The 20,706-nt window shown below is 42.3% G+C and overlaps 2 protein-coding genes and 1 non-coding gene across 3 annotated transcripts in view; all 3 read right to left on the bottom strand.

Annotated features, from left to right (window-relative positions):
- The window catches only part of GLB1 (galactosidase beta 1), a 42,423-nt gene extending 23,211 nt beyond the window's left edge, over positions 1 to 19,212 (bottom strand). The window contains exons 1-6 of the mRNA XM_072329007.1: positions 19,084 to 19,212; positions 7,862 to 8,031; positions 2,698 to 2,848; positions 2,385 to 2,445; positions 1,606 to 1,700; positions 657 to 837 (exon numbers count right to left, since the gene is read on the bottom strand). Coding sequence (XP_072185108.1) covers positions 657 to 837; positions 1,606 to 1,700; positions 2,385 to 2,445; positions 2,698 to 2,848; positions 7,862 to 8,031; positions 19,084 to 19,137 — 712 coding nt within the window. The 5' untranslated portion in view covers positions 19,138 to 19,212. The remainder of the gene's footprint in view (positions 1 to 656; positions 838 to 1,605; positions 1,701 to 2,384; positions 2,446 to 2,697; positions 2,849 to 7,861; positions 8,032 to 19,083) is intronic.
- Positions 12,370 to 19,206, bottom strand: TMPPE (transmembrane protein with metallophosphoesterase domain). The gene is made up of 2 exons (XM_072329008.1): positions 19,084 to 19,206; positions 12,370 to 16,471 (listed from the first exon to the last, which is right to left on the bottom strand). Exon 2 carries the CDS (start codon positions 16,385 to 16,387, stop codon positions 15,068 to 15,070), a length of 1,320 nt encoding a protein of 439 aa, XP_072185109.1. The 5' UTR covers positions 16,388 to 16,471; positions 19,084 to 19,206; the 3' UTR covers positions 12,370 to 15,067.
- Positions 19,213 to 19,431: 219 nt separating the features above from the next.
- On the bottom strand, positions 19,432 to 19,550 carry LOC140249259 (5S ribosomal RNA). Its single transcript, XR_011902978.1, has one exon. It is a non-coding gene; the product is annotated as a 5S ribosomal RNA (ribosomal RNA).
- Positions 19,551 to 20,706: the final 1,156 nt, after the last annotated feature.

Here is a 20,706-nt window from a genome sequence, read left to right as displayed (position 1 = left end):
TTATGTAAAATGCACACATGAATTCATGCAAGCATGCATATCTCTTTTTTTGAGGTATGTTCCCTGAAAACCCAGCTCTTCTCAGGAATGACATCCTGGCGCCAAAAGCCCTGAGATGTGTCAGAATTACTACACAGTCATTGTAACACATTGGCCTGAGGTTGTGGTAGCAAGAGGATGGGGAAGAACTGTCTTCCTGTTAGGCAGTTTGTAAAGAGGAGTTTCACTTCTGGGCAACCCTAGTGGCTCAAGACACAGGAAACAGAAATAACTACTCCCAAGGGTAGCTCATTGTCACATGAATGATACACATGAAGGCATTCTTAATTTCAATCTATGTATAAAAAACGAATTTCTGCTAGGAGTATATGTTTGACTGTAAAGATAATAACACTTATAAGAAGTCACAAATACAGAAGAAAAAAAAAAAAGAAAAAAAAAAAGAAAAAAAAAAAGGAAAGATCTATCTTTGAATGTGCTTCTTGTAGCCTATTTTGCCAAATCTGTGCAGTATCTAAATGTTCACAATATCAACTTTCCTCTTCCATCAAATGGAACACACTATGGTTGCTTGATCCTTCTTCAGGCCTATGTCACAGCAAATGTGGCAGTGTACACATTTTACTTTATTTTTGTAACAAACAGCTGTCTCCAACCTGCGGCAAAGTCTACTGTCGCATAAAGACCCTGAAGAGCTCCACATTTCAAATGAAACTGGCTTGCACCATCAGTTGTGAACAGCACCACCTCATCCCCAAGATGCTGGCGAAAGATCTTCAGAAGGGAACGCAGATAGTCATAGTCACAAGCAAAGTAGCTTCCATACTCATTCTCCACCTGCACAATAAAAGAAAGTCAACAGAGCAGCAGCCAATTCCAGTTTGCATCTAACACCAAAAACTGGAAGTTTTAATCCAACTCTTTTTCCTTTGACAGTAATGCTGAAAATTCCATTTAAAATTCCAGATACGAAGAATAACAGAAGGGAACACTTATAGGCACTCCTCCATCTCACTTGTATCTCATGCTGCAGCAGTCACTGTGAGGAGATTAAAATAAGCAACTCACAGCTTTTGCTACAGTCAAATACTAAGAAAATTGAGCAAGTACTTCTACATATCTAGTAGTTTAAGAGAAAATACATATCAGGAATGTACAGCACTGTACCCCGAAACATTTACAGCTCCAATCAGGTGCTAAGAACAAAAAAGTCTAAATTCTAAAGCTCTTCTGGATAATAGTTTGAGGCTTATTTCATACTGCTCTTGCTCCTATCTGCAGCAAACCCTCCCATCAGAAGAGTTCAGATAACCATAATGTATTTTGGCTTTATGTGAGAATTGGCATCAGCATCGGATCTAAAAAACCTCCATTAAGTTTGCTCTATTGTTTTCCATAATTTTGGGGAACAACTTTGATGGAGCAATCTGAATTCTGCGTACAGTACCTTCATTTCCTTAGAATAAGAGACTCCAATGAATCCTCCACCTACCTTAAACAGCTAAGAACCTTCTTTGTACACTACTAACCAACACTTATGGAGCATCCACAACAGCAATAGAAATATTCACACTACTTGCTTTCATTTGTTTTTCAGAAAGTTACCTGCACCATGATGATTGGACCTCCATTTTGATATAGATGATGCTTCATCTTTGGCAAAAGGACCCCCATCCATTTCTCCACTGCTGTCAGGTAATCTGTAATACATAATGTATAAATGGTTCACAACTTCTCTGCTTTTTTTACCCATGTCTTTTTTGTTTCTTTGTTTTACTGTATGTGTAGATTTTACTATGTGAAACGGATAGATATAAATAAGTATAAACCTATAAATACATGAAGTATATCAGAACAGCATCTAATGAACTGATTTGTTCTTACATTCATTCAAAAATGTCAGCTTCTACTACAGTTTACTAAATAATAAAACATTAAATAATGATGAACTCTGAAAATTACCAGAGATTTCAACGCGTTTCACACAAGTTGTCCTAATGCATGTCAACAAGTGTTTCTATCTATACCTCTTTTTTTTTTTTCTCACAACAAGCAGAACTAAAGTCAGGTATGATATGGATCTACATCTTTGTCCCCAGATTCCTCTCCAACATCCTGTCTCACCACATGTCTATATATCCTGTCCATGACATTTTAGCTCTGGAATTTCATGCATGCTGATCAGCTAGGAAGAATTCCCAAAATGAGTGGCCAGTTGACAGAAGGAATATGGTTTTCGAATCTGCTTTGTTTGTTATATACATTTATAGAGTGCATAGTCTTTAACTGAAATATTTGAATATGAATTACCTGGAAATAACCTCAAACAGTAAGCCAGCTTGTTGCTGAAGAATACTTTTGCCAGTCATTTCTGATGCCCCTACCTGAATCAGAAGACCTCAGAACAATAGATTCCTTCTCCAACAGCCATGCAGGAAGACCACCCTGGGAAAAGAATTGGAACCATTTCAGTGACAACTTTCAGGAAATAAGAGGAGGTTAGTCTATCATCAAAATATATACTGAACTTGTAGATTTATTTTTATATAAGCAAAGCAACTACTAATTAAGATTGCACTGTAAGAATTCAGCCAGAATACAATAAAGGATAGATCAAGTACACTTGTCTACTTTAAGACAGAAATCTTTGCATTATATTTACCCTATAAACAAGGTAACTGTTACAAAAGGCTGTACCATGTCCCATTCTGCACAGATGTAAGGTCCAGCTCTTAGGATCACCAGCAAGCCAACTTCACTAGCAAGCTGCAGGAAATACTCCAGATCTCTGTCACCAGAAAAATCATACACGCCCATCTGGGGTTCATGGTAGTTCCATGGTACATACCTATAAAGAGAAAAGAGAATCTTAAGTTAGGAAAACAATAGAGCCTTTTTGTAACGCAGTAATAAAACTGCCAAACAAGCAGATCAACATTTGAGACAATACTTCTTTCCTACTTCCACGACGTAGGAAACCGCCACCCCAACACAATTTCTCCCAGAAGACTAAATGAAAAAAAAACAAACAAAAAAACTCTTGGTTGCAGAGTAAAGAAGATACTTGTTATCTACCAACTATGAGAGATACTGTTGCAGCTTAAGGCCCGTACAAAACAACCAGGAGTTATCCCTTGGCCCAGCACTAAGTGGCAGCTGTAGCAGAGGCAGATGTTAAAATTAGAGATGAATGCAGCCTAGATAAGGATTTGGGAGAACAGGAAAACTCATTCTCCATGCATTTACTTTTTGCCCATAGGTTTGTGATTTCTGTAATAGAAACGTTGCCACTGTCCATTGTACAGATTTGAGAAAACGTGTAAAACCAAAACTGTGGTTAGTCAAGCAAAGAGCCTCGCCAGCAACACTTTTCTTATTGTTTGGGTTTGTTTTTAAGTTCCATCATTAACCTGGCAAGAACTGCCCCAACAGGAAAAGGAAATGTAGAAAACACTGCTTTCAATAATAAAGAAAAAACAGGAACCTTCACATGAATACATTTATTTAAATCACCTATAATCATACTGGAATCAGAAATACATGCAAATGAACAAATCCAGAATATATACACACATAGAATCATAGAATCATAGAATGGTTGGAAGGGACCTCAAGGATCATGTAGTTCCAACCCCCCTGCCTAGCAGGGCCACCAAACATACACCTACACTAGATCAGGTTGCCCAGGGCCCCGTCCAACCTGGCCTTAAACACCTCCAAGGACGGGGCATCCACAACCTCCCTGGGCAGCCTGTTCCAGGGCCTAACCACTCTCCTAGTAAAGAACTTCCCCCTAACATCCAACCTAAATCTTCCCTCCTTCAACTTGGATCCATTTCCCCTAGTCCTGCTATTGTCAGCCCTTTCAAAGAGTTTACTCCCCTCCTGGGTGTAGGTTCCCTTCAGGTATTGAAAGGCTGCAATGAGGTCACCCCGCAGCCTTCTCTTCTCCAGGCTGAACAAGCCTAACTCCTTCAACCTGTCCTCATAGGGGAGGTGCTCCAGGCCCCTGATCATCTTTGTGGCCCTCCTCTGGACCCTTTCCAAAATCTCTATGCCCTTCTTGTACTGCTTCAGAAATGTTAATTAATATTAGTTCCTCACAAATGCCAAACTGCAAATCCCTTTTTGAAAAGCAAAAGCTTAAAATCTATATGCCAGGATAGTGTCTAACCAACATATTCAGACACCAAAACGCAGATTTTCCTCTACTATAATGTAGTTATAGTTCTTTGTCAAGCTGATATAATTGCTTCCAAAGTATTCAACAACAAAGCAAATGCGCATTTGGTAAAGACGTGAACCACACTAAAATATACTCACTGTTAATTTGGTTTTGTGCATTTTGCCTGTGTTTAAAGCAGAGAAGCAAGCTGATCAGCAATATTTAAAATCAAAGTAGATAAAGTAGATAACATAAACAACAACAGCAACAAAAAAAAACCAACATACCTCAAAAAGGCCAATAGAGTATCATATTTCCCTTTTCAATATGCCTTTATCTAGATCATCACTGCAGAAGTAACTTTAGTTTGCCTTATGTGCTAACAGCTATGTTATTTTCAGAACCATTCATCTATAATACATATATGTGGCTCAAGGTGATACCTTTCTTGCTAAAAAGAAAAGGAATAATGGCAAAAAATACTGTAGAAAATTATATGCCAACTTAACTCCAGGCCTTGGAAAGATACTAGAAAGGCTATGGCTAGATTTGCCAAGAACAGATATATCCAGTTCCATTCTTTCAAAGGAAAACTGGCCTAAAGAGCTAGGAGAAAAGAAAAAAGGGTGATGTCTCTTGAGCTAGCAAAGCTTTTGCTAGTCAGCTGCATGACATTCCTAAAAGCAAACAAGTTAAAACAAACGAAGAAACAAAAACCAACAAGTTAGTTGGTATAACATTAACAATAAAGATTAACTGAAGCATAAGATCCAAGAATTCTCTGAGAAGGCAGCAGGATATTTTGTATGCCAAATTTCTTTGCTAAGTCAAGCTATAATCTAAAGCTTTTGTTCCCATCTGGCTGGCAAAGGTGAAGCAGCTTCCATCATAATTATGAACATCTTGAACATCACCCATCATGTTCAAGATGTTCGTAATTAATCAGCAACATGGCCTGATATCCACATGAGATTAAGAGTTACCACTTTCTTCTTCTCTCTTGCAAAGGAAAAGGCAAAGATAAAAATATAAAATGGAAAGGAAGACATATGACAATGGCATTAATAGAAGAAAAAAGGTATGTAGGTTCTACTGTAAATTACCATCTGACTATAAGCCATCAACACTGCAAAAGAGACAACTCTATCTGGGCTAAATTAACAGGCATGTTTATGAAGCAACTCATTCCCTGAAAATGGTGGTAATTTTCCCTGCTGCATACAATGAAGGACAGAGAACCTCCTTGGTTCTTTTTTAATGTGCAGATATTCCAAACAGTAGTTTTCTTACATGGAGTTTCTATAGGTTATTTTCTTTTTCCTAATAAATACAGTTTTTTGAACTTTTAAATACCTGCTAATTCTTCCAGGAAATTTCTCAGTTTCTACAGTGTAAATCTTTAGCTCCATCTAGTGGCTAATTGCTGGTTAATCTCCTCCACAATAAAACCTTCAGCTTTTAGTTCTACCCAGATATTTATGACTGTACCCATTTCTAGTTTGCACATCATAACTGAAAACAAGGAAAATTACAGTTGGGTGCCCAGAGGTCCCTGCAAGTAGCATGCAGAGAGTCACATACACTCCAGGAAAAACAGCTGTATTGCATATTTTGTACCTGAACATAAACAGTCCTGAAGACCCTAATATCAACAGAGGCCAGTCCTTCCTGTACACCAGAAGTACACTTTGAATAAAGAACAGGAATAAAAGACCTCAACAGGAAAAAAAACAAAAAAGGGAGAGGAGGAAGAGAGGAGAGGAGGAAGAGAGGAGGAAGAGAGGAGGAAGAGAGGAGGAAGAGAGGAGGAAGAGAGGAGGAAGAGAGGAGGAAGAGAGGAGGAAGAGAGGAGGAAGAGAGGAGGAAGAGAGGAGGAAGAGAGGAGGAAGAGAGGAGGAAGAGAGGAGGAAGAGAGGAGGAAGAGAGGAGGAAGAGAGGAGGAAGAGAGGAGGAAGAGAGGAGGAAGAGAGGAGGAAGAGAGGAGGAAGAGAGGAGGAAGAGAGGAGGAAGAGAGGAGGAAGAGAGGAGGAAGAGAGGAGGAAGAGAGGAGGAAGAGAGGAGGAAGAGAGGAGGAAGAGAGGAGGAAGAGAGGAGGAAGAGAGGAGGAAGAGAGGAGGAAGAGAGGAGGAAGAGAGGAGGAAGAGAGGAGGAAGAGAGGAGGAAGAGAGGAGGAAGAGAGGAGGAAGAGAGGAGGAAGAGAGGAGGAAGAGAGGAGGAAGAGAGGAGGAAGAGAGGAGGAAGAGAGGAGGAAGAGAGGAGGAAGAGAGGAGGAAGAGAGGAGGAAGAGAGGAGGAAGAGAGGAGGAAGAGAGGAGGAAGAGAGGAGGAAGAGAGGAGGAAGAGAGGAGGAAGAGAGGAGGAAGAGAGGAGGAAGAGAGGAGGAAGAGAGGAGGAAGAGAGGAGGAAGAGAGGAGGAAGAGAGGAGGAAGAGAGGAGGAAGAGAGGAGGAAGAGAGGAGGAAGAGAGGAGGAAGAGAGGAGGAAGAGAGGAGGAAGAGAGGAGGAAGAGAGGAGGAAGAGAGGAGGAAGAGAGGAGGAAGAGAGGAGGAAGAGAGGAGGAAGAGAGGAGGAAGAGAGGAGGAAGAGAGGAGGAAGAGAGGAGGAAGAGAGGAGGAAGAGAGGAGGAAGAGAGGAGGAAGAGAGGAGGAAGAGAGGAGGAAGAGAGGAGGAAGAGAGGAGGAAGAGAGGAGGAAGAGAGGAGGAAGAGAGGAGGAAGAGAGGAGGAAGAGAGGAGGAAGAGAGGAGGAAGAGAGGAGGAAGAGAGGAGGAAGAGAGGAGGAAGAGAGGAGGAAGAGAGGAGGAAGAGAGGAGGAAGAGAGGAGGAAGAGAGGAGGAAGAGAGGAGGAAGAGAGGAGGAAGAGAGGAGGAAGAGAGGAGGAAGAGAGGAGGAAGAGAGGAGGAAGAGAGGAGGAAGAGAGGAGGAAGAGAGGAGGAAGAGAGGAGGAAGAGAGGAGGAAGAGAGGAGGAAGAGAGGAGGAAGAACACCCTGTAATAGTTAACAAAGGAAAACCATACATGGTAATTGCAACCATAACTTGAAAAGACTGTGCATATTCACTTTCTGCAAATCAGCTTCTCTTGTCATGAAAGTTGGAGTGAATGTTTAGTAGACACAACTGACTGTTGAGTTTTTTTAATGTTTGTTTTTGCTGTTCTTCCTGTTTGTTTGGGTTTTTTGTCTGTTTTTTAAGTTCAATTCTTACTTCACAGTTATTTCCCTAAATTCAAACACTCCTGGTGAAAAAGCTATACATATTTCGACAGCTTCTGCCTAAATTCTGAAGGCTTCGGGGAAACACAATCTAAACTGTCTTTAAGACTTTACTGTCACCTCTCACCTAGCCTGTCTCTCAACAAGAGGTTATGATGCCCTTTGGCAGAGGACAGGATTATCTGTTTCTTTGTTGCCAAAGTTCACAGACCAATTATTTGTTTCAGGTCACATTTACAGCCTGGATTATAAAGTAGTAAGCATTGCCTAACAGCAAGGAAGCAGACTATTAGCTGCTATCATCCCAGTCTATGCAGAAGGTGGTCATTATGTTCCAATTTTAATTTCAAGAGCTTTCTCACTCACCTACTACTTAAAAAAACCCAACAGTTTAATTTAAAAATTAACAATGGCAGCATTCCCCCTTAACTACTTTAGCTGGGTCTCCCAGGACTGCAAATAACTTTGAAACTCAGCAGCTACTTACGTTTGAATTGCATCCAGCCCAGCCATCTTCATCTTCAAGAGGCGGTCTTTCCAGTAATACCGAGGCACCCGGGAATAGTGAATACTACCAGAGATGTAACGGAAAGGGCGCCCATCCTTGACAAAGCAGTTGCGGTCATAATCAATCCCAAAAGTCCTCTGGGGTATATTCTGTGTACAAAAATAAATAAATAAATAAATAAATGTCATGAGAAACATGAAGAACAGTCTACCATTACACAAAACATATTCCACATGTATTCTCCACTTTCAGCAATAGTGTATAGTGTTATCTTTCTACACTAACACATTTTGCAGTGCAAGCGATGACTCATTTGATAGGGAAGATTTACCAGTTTGTGCAGGTTTTAGAAAACACAACTGATTTCTAGCTCAATGTTACACAAGAAACAAAAGCCAGCTGGGAACTTTGAAGGAAAAAATACCATGTCCTGAATGCTCCATGGCACTGGTAGGAGCAGACTGAAAGCTTATGTACTTGTAAATATGAAATTGTGATAAATCAGTCTAAAGGATTTACGCATTGATGTAAACCAATGAAGATTAGTCATTTCTAGAGACAATCCTCCTTTCAACACTTTTCCAGCTAAGCACACCTAAAACATTTACCCAACAGTGAATTTAAAAGAAGCAGGAAAATTCAGCAGTAGAATCTGCAACTCTTGAGACAAATGCCTTAATTTCAAGATTACTGGGATTATCCCTCAAGAGCCTAAATTCATTAGTAATCAAACTACTGGGAGCAACAGCAGTACTTTCTTTATTTCAAGTAATTTGCAAAAAAAAAAGAAGACAGGAAGACGGGTTTTTATTAACTGTGTGGTCCTGTGCCTTTAAGAACCTTTAATTTATATTTTTATAAACACTACCATCTTGAATCTTACACCTTTAACACATATCTTTTACAGTTCTGTCTCCAGTACTATTTCTGTCCTTTCAGTGAAAGGTCAGTAGGGATTTATGAAGTGAAAATTAAGGCTAACAACTGCTAATCCATTAGTTCTGGGCCTATCAGAAATGCCAAGTCAAGCCAACATAGCTCATATTTCATTGGACAATGCACCACTTATAAATAAAACACACCTTTCAATAGCGTAAATTAAAACCTTTTGAAGGGCTCTGACATGTTTTAATCTAGAACAGGTGAACCTTGGCCTACCCTCACACTAAGAACAGAGCTTAACAATTAGCAAACTGACTAAATCATTGAATTGCTCAGTTGGAAAAGACCCTCAAGGTCATCAAGTCTTCCCCAGACTAAACAGCCCCAGTTCCTTCAGTCTCTCCTCGTAGGGTGCATTCTCCAAGACCTTCCCAAACTCATTGCCCTTCTCTGGACCTGTTCCAGCACCTCCGTGTCCTTTCTGTACTGAGATGCCCAAAACTGAACACAGTACTCAAGGTGAGGCCTCACCAATGCCAAGTACAGAGGCTGGATGACTTCCCTAGTCCTGCTCACCACACCATTCCTGATACAAGCCAGGACGCCACTGGCCTTCTTGTCCACCTGGGCACACTGCTGGCTCACATTCAGCCGACTGTCCATGAGTACACCAATGTCCCTTTCAATCAGGCAGCTTTCCAGCCCCTCCTCCCCAAGCGTGTAGGGTTGACTGGGGTTGTTGTGACAAAAATGCAGGACCTGACACTTGGCTTTATTGAACCTCATACTGTTTGCCTTGGCCCATCAATCCGGTCTATCGAGGTTCCTCTGTAGTGCCTTCCACCCCTCAGGCAGGTGAACACCCTCTCCCAGTTTGGTGTCATCTACAAACTTACTGAGGGTGCACTCAATCCCTCATCAAAATCATTAATAAAGATGTTAACTAGAAGCGGCCCCCATACCAAGCCCCAGGGGACACCACTCGTGACTGGCCTCCAACTGGATTTAACTCCATTCAATTGGCCATTCAGCCAGTGTTTTACCCAGCAGAGCGTAAGTCCATCCAAACCGTGGGCAGTCAGCTTCTGCATGAAGATGTTGTGGGGGACAGTGTCAAATGCCTACTGAAGTCCAGGTAGACCACATCAATAGCCTTACCTCCATCTGCTAAGCAGGTCACCTTGTTATAGAATGAAATCGGTTTTGTCAAACAGGAGCTACCATTCATGAACAGATGCTGACTGGGCCTGATCCCTTGGTTGACTTTTAATTGATCCATGATTGCATGAAGCCAAAGTGATGAAATCTGAAAGGCAACAGAGGTGTAGACCACCATACAACTCCAGGTCTCTCCCAACTGCACAAGAGCCATCCACTATCACAGGAAATCTGCCCAAAGGCAAGTAGGGACCAACAGACTACAGTTTTGAAGATCTTTCCTATGAAGCCATTTTTTTTCCTGGTACCTGGTGAACAATTTCATTGTAAATGTGTATAACTACAGAAAAAGTGAAGTGAAAGGAACGGAAAAAGTGACTTTCAGTATGCAGGTGTAAGTGCAAGGGTGCAAATATCAAGACTCCTGACCAATAGCTGGACAACACTGCCAATCAAGAGCATATTCATAATGCAACCAGACAGAATAAGGGAGTCAGTTTAATGTGTCACAGACCAAAAGGACAAGAGTACAGATAGAGTACAAAGTAAAAACAAACAAAAGAAACCACCCACAGTGCTAAAAACGGGAGGAAGAAATTACTGAGTAAACCTGCCTAACCCTATAAAAGGAGCAACTCAGTGCGATAACGCAACAAACATTGGAGGACTACAGACTCCAGGGAGGAGATAACTACATTGTGTTGCAACTGTGGTAAAGTCACAGTCCTCACTGTAAACCTGAGATGAAGTCATAGAAATCATCTTACATGCACATAGTAATCTAAAACATTCTGGAAACAGCAAACAAATGAACAGTGTTTGTTTCACATATAACAACAGAAAACATATAGTTCCAGGCTGGCAGGGCAATAAGAATTGGAAGACTGAAGGGATTGTAAAGCATTCCACATGGTGACGACATTTGATTTTTTAACTATATACAGTGGTTTTAGTTTCACCTTCCAAATACAACTAGCTGAGTCCTGGAAGTAAAGAAGGATGGTCCAAGGTGCTGTTGTTCCCCTATGAGAGAGGATTCTAATGCCCTTACTCAGACTAACCATGACAGGGGCCTATGGCAAAGACACCTTGTGCTGAGACACTGCACACTGAACGTACTGCTCACACAGCTCCATTTTCAGGGTGCAGACATCTCCATCAGCAAAAGAGTGATTTCTTAAAACAATGAAAATAAAGTATTCATTATGAAAGTAGTCACTGATCCAGTTACCATTTAAAGCTGCAAACGTAACTGTAATTCAACTTACTTATGCGCACAACTCATTATGTGATGGGAGCAGGGGGGGATACTTCCAGAGTTCTTACTCTGATTTAACCCATTTATTGTCCACAATAATCAGACTTCCTTTCATAATCGTGCAACACTTCTTTATTGTCAGCGCATGACTCTAGCTCTTCCTTACAGCACAGTGTAGGGCTCATGATGAAAACAAGTTATCACGAACTTCTGACTCGGTCAATACTCATGGTTGTGGATATACAGAAGAAATGAGTTCCCTGTCCATCCATAGCAGACAGAATGGTGGAGCTCCCACTTTGGTAAGCAAACTAACTGCCAACTGTTTTGGATGCCAGCTTGTTCATACCAAACCACAATAACAGCCGGACAAGAATTCAAGCCCTCAGAGGCAATGATATAAGACTGCATCTTAAACACTCAGGACATACTCATGTGCAAGACAGAGGAACTAGAGCATTTGTCCTTGCTTAAATCAAGTACTCACTTTTGTAACCTTAGCGCTCTTCCCATGTTTTCTAATGTGTACTTCTCTCAACTTAGGAAAACAAAATAAATCACAGTTCTGGCATTACAATCTATCAGCCATTTAACAGATTCTAGAATCTCCCATTATTCAAATTGACAAAACAGTGGGGGCTTTTCCTCCTTATTTGGAAAAGGCACTAACATGAAATATAAATCTTTGGCGAACCCCTCCACACATGACTACTTCTAGCATCTCTTACCAAGACCATTCAAAACCAGAACAGCCCTTCCAGGGCTTTTTCTCCACCCCACAAGTGCAAGCATCAAAACGGAACCACAAACTACTCCTGCTGTTCCCTGACCATGACAACCCACCACAACACACCCTTCCCCCTAAAGCCCCCCCCCAAAACAAAGACCAAACCCAACAACTCTATTCTTTTTCTATCATTATAGCGGTTCTTTTCTCTGCCCCTTGTCCTTCAGCGCATACACCTCCATAAAAGCAGGCACTGGGCACACGTAACAGTGGCTTTACTTTTACCACTTTCATCCATGCCTCATTTAGCAGCGAGGGTATCAGATTTTCCAAAACTACAGTCACATTTACAGTCAGTTGTTTTTTGCTGGCAAAAACAGAATTAGAGCGTTAAAACTCTTCAGTGTGAACTGCTACAAGAAATACTGGTACGAAATAAATGGTCATCAAGGCATCCTTCTTGCTAAGTAAATAAAGTTTTATTAAATTCCAACATTCAAAGCATTTATTATACAACAATTTACATATTTCCAAATCCTCTCTCCACTGATTATATACCGTAATAAATATTACTCTGGTACTGCTCCAGCAGTGATTAACTCTGCCCACATCCAATGCCCCAAATGAACTGGCCTTCTCTAGGATGAAATACATATTCATTTAATTAAGTTCTACAAATCAAATACATTCCACACACACACATACACCCCAAAAAAATTACAAAAGAATTTAAAAATACAAAATAAGCAGCAAAGATTTGGGTTTGCGTGGTTTTTTTTCCCCCCATCTGAATACTGAACACAGGTCGAAATCGCACGCACCCAAGTCAAACTGGAACATGCATAGAGAAATCCTTTGAGGGCAATTAGGGATTTCTGTCTGTGAGAGATATCAGAAAGGGTTAAATCCTGATGCTGTCAAAAAAGACAATTGATCTAGGATTCTTCTCATATGTATCTGAAAATAAAAAGACAAAAAGAATAGGAGTAGGCTTTGAAGTGCTTTTGGCACAGAAAGAAACATTTTAAATGGTACTTATCATCAAGCAACCAAGCTTTCAGAAGCAATTAAAGAAAACCAGATAAGAACTAAACTATAGTGAAAGAACTCAATACATTTATGAAATGATAATATGACCAATATCTGTTCCTGGGAGGATACATAGAGGAGCGCACACACACACTAAAGTTATCTGTGCACCTTGGTGACAGCAGGACTAGTGCAGGACTAGGGCAGGTAGGTTTCTGCATGCATTTAGACAGAACGAGGAATGGAATAAAAAGCAGGGCAAACAAAGTAAAAATCAGACTAGCAACTCATTGGGAAAATAACAGCACCTAAAGACAGTCCTACAAAAGCCTCCTGTTAAGGAAACTAGAAATTAGTCTTCTTAACACAGTAACTCAAGTGAAAACCTGTACACCAGGACTGCTGGTCTAGAGGGAACATCCTACATTACTGAATCCACAGCTGAGCTTGTAAATGAAGGCATTTAGATAAACAGACAGAGGGTTACAGGCTATCAAGATTCTCTCTACTTCTGACCATTTCACAATGTCACTGATGGGAAAGAATCCTGAAAGAACAGAGCATGGGTGGTGGGAGGTATCAAATACGTGTGAAAGCTTCTACAAACTTAAACAGATATTGTTGTGTTAAGAAGAAAACTACAGTTACAGGTGCTGGGAAACAGAATGATCTGATTCAACAAGTAGAAGAGCCTGGCAGGCTGGGCATTCTACTTTCAGACTAAAGAGGACTGACTTCCCAGCTTTTCCATCAAGCTTCCAGTGCACAATACATCTGCTAGCCTGCCCTTAACAGTGTTTCTCAACATTCTTATAAGTAAAAGTGCAAGACCTTTATAGGAAAGAAGGGGACACAAAAATGGCTCAGTAGTTAGAAACTCCATCTCGGAGGACTCAAGGGATGAAGTGAGACTTCAAAATTTCACCCAGAACTCCTCTTGTTTACAAAGCCTGTGACACTTCCCAAATATACCTCAGAGTGATTTTAGTTTGTGTTAAGCTTATCTAGGAAAGGTGGAGAGAAAATTGCTCAATATCCTGTAGCAGCTGGTTATTCTGCTATATGCTTATCAGACAACCAGGCCACAGATAAGCAAACATCAAAGAAATGACCCGCAGAAGCCTTTAGTCTTCTTAAGGAAGACAGCACTTAACTTGACATATTAAAACCTTACACAAAGTTCAAGCTTTAACTCATTGAATCTTATCTGCATGTTTTCTAAGTAACATTCCCATACTCTCGTAGAAGAAAAATCACAGAAGGTAAATTAAGTATAAACAAACAAACCGACAAACTGAATTAGGAGGGAAAAAAAAAAGACTGAATACTTCAGCTTTGACTTTGTGCTTTACAACAGGGAGTAGCGAATGCTCAGATAGCAAAAATAAATGATGCCAATTAAGAGATTAGTTTTCATTTGCTTTTATTACAGCTGCTTTCAGAAAGTAATTACTAAATGCCCGGTTATTCTAAGGAAAATGCCTGCAGAAAGACAGCTACTTTCATCTTAAATATCAGTCTCTCTCAATTTCTCAAGTGGAAGAAAACCTGAATTTCAGGAAATAATGTTGGCACCTCCCTGCATTGGTGAGCAGCGCAGACTGGTAGACCCTCAGCATGCTTTAAAGTGGGATAAAGACAATCAAGTGAAAATAGAACCATTCCTTTCCCAGAACTTTTGTTAGCGTAAGACTTCTGGAATTTAGATATTCAGAGGACATTCTGTGGCCCTCCTGCAAAAGCATGCATGTGCAATTTCACTGCAAAAGATCAATCTCACCAGTCTGAGATTGGATAAGGCAACTGCCTAATGCAGACAATCATGAAGTAGCTGGAGGACACGCAATAAACATGCACAGAACATGCATCATCTCTGTGACCGTGTTATCTTTAAATGTAGAATATCAGTAATAATGAACTCCAAGAAGGAATTTCTTGAGTATATTTACACACCCTCTGATTTGTTTCATAGGCCGAAGATAGAGCGTTTTCTCCTCAGACTTAACAGAACCTGCTCAAGTCCATCCCAATACATTTCTATCACCTTCCTGAAGAAGCATTTTCTTTCAGAGTGAAAAAGCCAACATACTGACTAAAAAGGATGGCAAAAATCCATAAAATGGGAAACTCCTCAAGGAGAACGTAGAATTATCTCTGTTATTTCAGCTCTGCTGCCCAATCTCATGGGTATTCCAAAGTACATTGTCCCTGGGCTGACGTAGACAAAGGTGTTCTGCCCAACTTTGTACAAGCCAACAAAGAAAGGATTCAGAAAATAAGCCCCAGCGTTTAGTGGGAACATCTGCCCTCCATGAGTATGACCAGAGAGAATTAAATTTATTTCTGGTCTCTCCTGAAGGGCCCACTTTGCAGCCATTGGCTGATGAGCTAACAGCACTATTGCATGCTCACTGCTACAACCTCTGAGAGCTTTTTTTAAGTCCATGCCATGCCCTGAGTAGCGCAATACATCTGCCTCAATATCATCAACACCAGCCAGGCAGAACCAGTCATCAGTGCTTTCCGGTGAAACAATCTTCACGTTTTCATTATGGAGAGGCTGAATGTTAAAAGATTTTAACAGCTCAAACCAGTTGCTAACATCTGATGTGTAGTATTCATGGTTTCCCGTGACAAAGTATGTTCCCAGAGGAGAATTAAGCTCTCCAAGAGGCTCAACAGCAGGCCTTATGATCTCCGCCTCAGAGTCAGTTAGGTCCCCAACAATCACTGTGATATCTGGTTTCAAAGCCTTAACCATTCGCACGATCATGGCAAGCTTGGTCTTCCCAACCGTAGGGCCCAAATGGATATCTGAAAGCAAGACCACTTTTAAGTTGTTCATTGTTGAGGGCAGCTTGTGAACTGGAATCTCCACTCTATTCACAGTAGGAGGCTGGGAAGCATTTAGCAGCCCCATGACAGTCAGTACAGCAGTCAGAATGACTGCCAAAACCGGCTTCATTGCTGTTCTGCTGCTTTTACCACTGCTGTTTGCCTTAACACTTCTCCCAGCAAAGAACCTGTAAGCCTGTTCTACCGAGCCTAGAGCAAACAGGAAGAAGATAAGAATAATATAGGCCCCCAGGCAAGTGTAGGCAGCTAAAGAAAAGAAATAGGGCTCTTCTGCAACAAGAAACAGCAACGTAAAGAAACTCGAGTGAGCCAAAGCTAAAAACATGAACACAGCTATTTTCCACGGCACAAAAAAGAAGGAGCTGGCAGCTGAAGACCTGGAGAACATGGTGACTGTGCTTTTCCAAACATGAAGAGATCCTATCAACATCAGCATGTTAGCAAACAGTGCCATCTGCAGCCTCAGAAGCCAATGCCGCATCCTGGGCTCCAGTTGTTCTGCCAGATAACTCCGTGATAACATCATGGAGAAGAAAACCACTCCTGCAGCCACTGCAGCCTTTGCTTCAAGGGGCAGTTGCTTGAAGGAGATCATCTTTGCTTCCTGTCCGTTCTGTTCTGCAGGAGTCTCCAGCAGGCAAGAATGTGGTTATGAAGGGATGCCTTGGGCCAATGAAGCCTGCAACCAGGAACCAGTATCAGCCGTTTTAAAATATTACACATATTCCCTTTTTCCCAGATTGCAACAAGGGCCTGTAATTCTGCACATGCTACCCAGGATACTGGGTCATACAGAATCACTACCATAACATCGGGGAGGAAATTTTCTCATGCTGGATAAATAATAAACTGAAAACACTCGATCCTGATAGTCTGCTTACAAGTTCTCTGCCTGCTTCCCTCAATGATTCTTCCCCTTTTCTTTCCTTGAGCTTTTCTTTCCTAGGCAATAGATCACAGCACTGATGCAATAACCCCTGGAAACAATCATTAACTTATTTGCAAACAATCATTATAGTATTCTACAACCACAACTAAGATGTTTCTACTATTAGTGTATGCTTTTTCTGGTTTGTTTTTTTTTTCCCTCAAGCAGTTGGCTCCACCCCAAAAACAGGTATCACAATATATCCTTCTCACTGAACACAAAACTATATAAAGCTAATATAAAGCTTATCGGCAAATGGCTACCAAATGCAGCTGTGATCCTAGAAACCGTACACTATGGATGCGGAAGCACCCTTGCCTCCATTTGTGAATAAGAGCTCCCCATAACCCTCAAGCTTGTTAAGGCCAGTGAAGCTCACATTGTGTTTTGCTGCTCACTTCCTGCTCACTCCCATAACATGCAGAGTTCCTAAGACTTGACACCTATTTCAGTATACCCTGGTTTAACAGGATGCAATTAAAGAAATGTGATTTAAACATCACATACTGTGTCCCTTTAATAGAAGGTATTAAAATAACACAGTTCTGCTACCAGACTGAAAACAGCTACGCAGCCATTCTGTATGAATTCTACTGCAATTCCCCACTTTATATACACTGGACAAAATACAGATTAATGTTTCTACCACTGCATGGTTCACATATTTCTATTTCAAATAAACACACTGTTTTATTTTAACCATAGATGAAAGATGTTTGGATGGTCTTTTGCATTATCCAATAGTGACCACGTCTGAGATAACAGAAAAACCCAATTTAAAGTCACACAGGAACACACAATTTCAAAACACTTCCTGTATTTTGGTCTCTGTTTAACTGGAGAAAAATAAAGCAATCACTATCACCAAAAATACCTCAGAACTAGGGCAGGAGACCAGCCTTGTAGGATTACACAGAGAGCTAGAGACCAGATGCTTATAAACCCGAGTTTGCCTCGATGCTTATTTGTAGCACATACCTTCCTTAACTGAATGGATGTTAGCATCTCTGTTTTGACAGGTGCCTGCTATGTTTTGAGGACTAAACCAAGCTTTACAAAGACCCCGTCTCTCATTGGTTGGTCACTGAAATACAGGTTAAGAAAGAAAACGTGCAGCAACTCTCAATTCCTCCAGGCCTCTCAGCTGTAACAACACTGTCCTTAAAAAATAATGCTGAAGGTAAAGCTAGGGAGATAAGAAATGTCCAACTAGTTCAAGTCTACAGTCCTCTAGACTCCAGGCCATATTCAGACTGGACAACAGCAACAAGAAAGGTCTGTAGGAAGAATGCTACTCTGGCCACTGTGTGCTGTTCTTCTCCTACTTCCCCAGCAGACAGAGCTGTTACTTGAGGGATGTTCCAAAGCACACCTCAACCTTGTCTTTTTTGTACATTTATGAACCTGATGTATATTGTCTAATCCTTCTCATTGGAATATGTTTGCTTCTACAACCTCTTGTAGCAACAGATTACAAAAATTCACTGCATATTTTTACAGTACTTTATCTACTTTAAACTAATCTACTTAATTCATCAAGCGCTCCTTTTCTCCTCCTGCTGAATTTGGTGCCAGCTCCCCCTTATCCATTGCCTTCACAACCTCATAACTTTCAGTCACAAACCCACCCCTCTCAGTGACCATAATTACTGCCACTGAATCCTCTTGGATAAATATCTCACCATGCTGCTTTAACCATCTGCACATCACTCAATTAACAAAAACTAAGAAAAAAAAATAAAAATTAAGATGATATTTTGCTTCAAGCTCAAGGAGTAAGTGACAAAGCACAGCTCTCACAGTGGATTTTCCCAGGCCTTCGATAGGCAGCTGTGCGACCCTACAGAGAGACACGGAGGGAGTCAGTGTCACAACAGGGCAGGACGGGCAACACACAGCTCCCTCACACAGCACGCACAGGAACAGCCAGTTTTTCCATGTCAGGCAGCAGCTCCTTTTCCGCTTCCCCTCCGCCCCCTCCCCCTCGAGGCTGCTTAATGTGCAATTCCTCATAAAATGGATCTAAAAGGCGGGTGGGGTAAAGCCAGCAAATATGCGTGAGGCTGAGGGCCGCGAACCGTGCAGAGGGGCTGGCAGAGCTGTCAGCGGCCGCCTCACTTCCTCACACACACGAGTGCTGCCGAGACGAAAGGCAAGGAGGGAAGGAAGAAGCCGGCCTGGCCCGCACCCCCAGCCTTAAAGCACTTATTGATAGCGACTCAGAGGTCGCTATTATTAAAGAGTAACGAAGGCCGTGCAGCATCCTCCTTCCTGAGGGCAGTCTCCTGGGGCGCCATTCACCTCCCCCCCCGATCCCGGGCACTCTCAACGGACACGCTGTGGGAGAAAGCGAAGGAACTCACCGCCGCACGGAGGAGCTCTGCTAGGCCGGTCAGCAGGAGCAGCAGCCGCAGCATGACAGCAGCGAGCGGGCGGCAAAGCAGCCACAGCACTCGGCGTTGTTCTGCCCCAGCGCACAGCGCTGTCAGCTGACTGAGCCCGCTCCCCGCTTGCCCCGCCCCGTGGCCAAAAGGGGCCGACGCGAGAAGGGAAGTGGGGCCGCAATCCTCTGAGCCTGAGTGGGGAAGTGGGGCTGGGGGCCACGGGCGGGTGGGAGCTGGGGAATTCGCAGCTGAAAACATGAAAAAAAAGTAAGAAAATACAGAGCCTCCGCGCGCCTTTGGAGATAGCAACGCCAATGCAAAAAGAATTGCCTACGACACTCGGTATTCCCAGGCAGTCTCCCATCCAAGTACTAACCGAGCCCGACCCTGCTTAGCTTCCGAGATCAGACGAGATCGGGCGTTTCCAGGGTGGTATGGCCGTAGGCACTAAAGGCAGTTCTCCAGCTGGTTTTAAGGCATACACTGATACGTTACAGTAACCAAGGCTTGTCTGTCTTTTCTGTTCTGCCGCAGCCACCCTCCTGATCATCACGCCTGCCTCCATCTTGGTCCACCCACATCTTACAGACTCCACCTGCCTTGGACAGCACAAGCAACTCTTTAAGCAGCAATATGATAAGTGTACCTAATTTCATTTCCCTCAGCTTCCCCTTCAACACAGCTGCCAAATCACCCAAAAGATAGTTTAAGCCTATTCCTATGCTTCAACAGCCCCAAACCCTCTGCAGGTCTCATGAGCATGAGTGAGCACAACATATTGTCCAGCTGACCAGGCATCTTCTTACCACAATCTATGAAATCATTAAGACTGTAAAAGATCTCTACCTAGTCCAACCATCAGCCCATCACCACCATGACTCATAACCATGGCCCTCACTGACACATCCACACCGTTCTTCAACATCTCCAGGGACGGTGACTCCAACACCTCCCTGGGCATCCTGTCCCAATACCTCAACACCACTTCCGAGAAGAAATGTTTTCTAATATCCAGCTTCAATCTCCCCTGACATGACCTGACGCCATTCTCTCCCATCCTATCACTGGTACCTGGGAGAAGAGGCTGACCCCCACCTCAACACAACATGCTTTTGGGTGGTTGTAGACACCAATAAGGTCTCCTCTGAGCCAGCTCATCTCCAGACTGAACAATCCCTGTTCCCTCAGCTGCTGACTTGTGCTCCAGACCCTTCGTGGCATTGTTGCCCTTCTGTGTGCATGCTCCATGGCCTCTGTGTAGTGAGTGGTCCCAAACTGAATACTCTCCAGGGCTGAGTATAGGGGCATCAGCATACCCACGATGCTGGTGGGGCCAAACAGAGATGGCCCTACATCTGTTGGCACCATGCAGCCAATTTCCACACTGTATGTCAAAATTTATATGGATGTCCCTGAATTCCGGTGTGAGAGATGGACAAGAGGGAATGGCCTTAATTTGAACCAGGATATTAGGATTAATTTGCGTTGGATATTAGGATAAAATCTCCGAAAGAGCAGTGAGGCGCTGGGACAGGGTGCCCAAGGAGGTGGAAGGAGTTACTGTCCCTAGAGGTCTTCAAGAAGCATGTGGATGTGGCACTC

The sequence above is a fragment of the Excalfactoria chinensis genome, chromosome 2, assembly GCF_039878825.1.
Source record: "Excalfactoria chinensis isolate bCotChi1 chromosome 2, bCotChi1.hap2, whole genome shotgun sequence".
NCBI lineage: Eukaryota > Metazoa > Chordata > Aves > Galliformes > Phasianidae > Excalfactoria > Excalfactoria chinensis.
Note: the sequence above shows the minus strand (reverse complement) of the source record. Positions and strands in the feature narration are given on the sequence as shown.

What these genes read in the sequence shown, in the direction of transcription:
- TMPPE (XM_072329008.1), bottom strand. Translation starts at nt 16,387, where the DNA reads ATGATCTCCTTCAAGCAACTGCCCCTTGAAGCAAAGGCTGCAGTGGCT.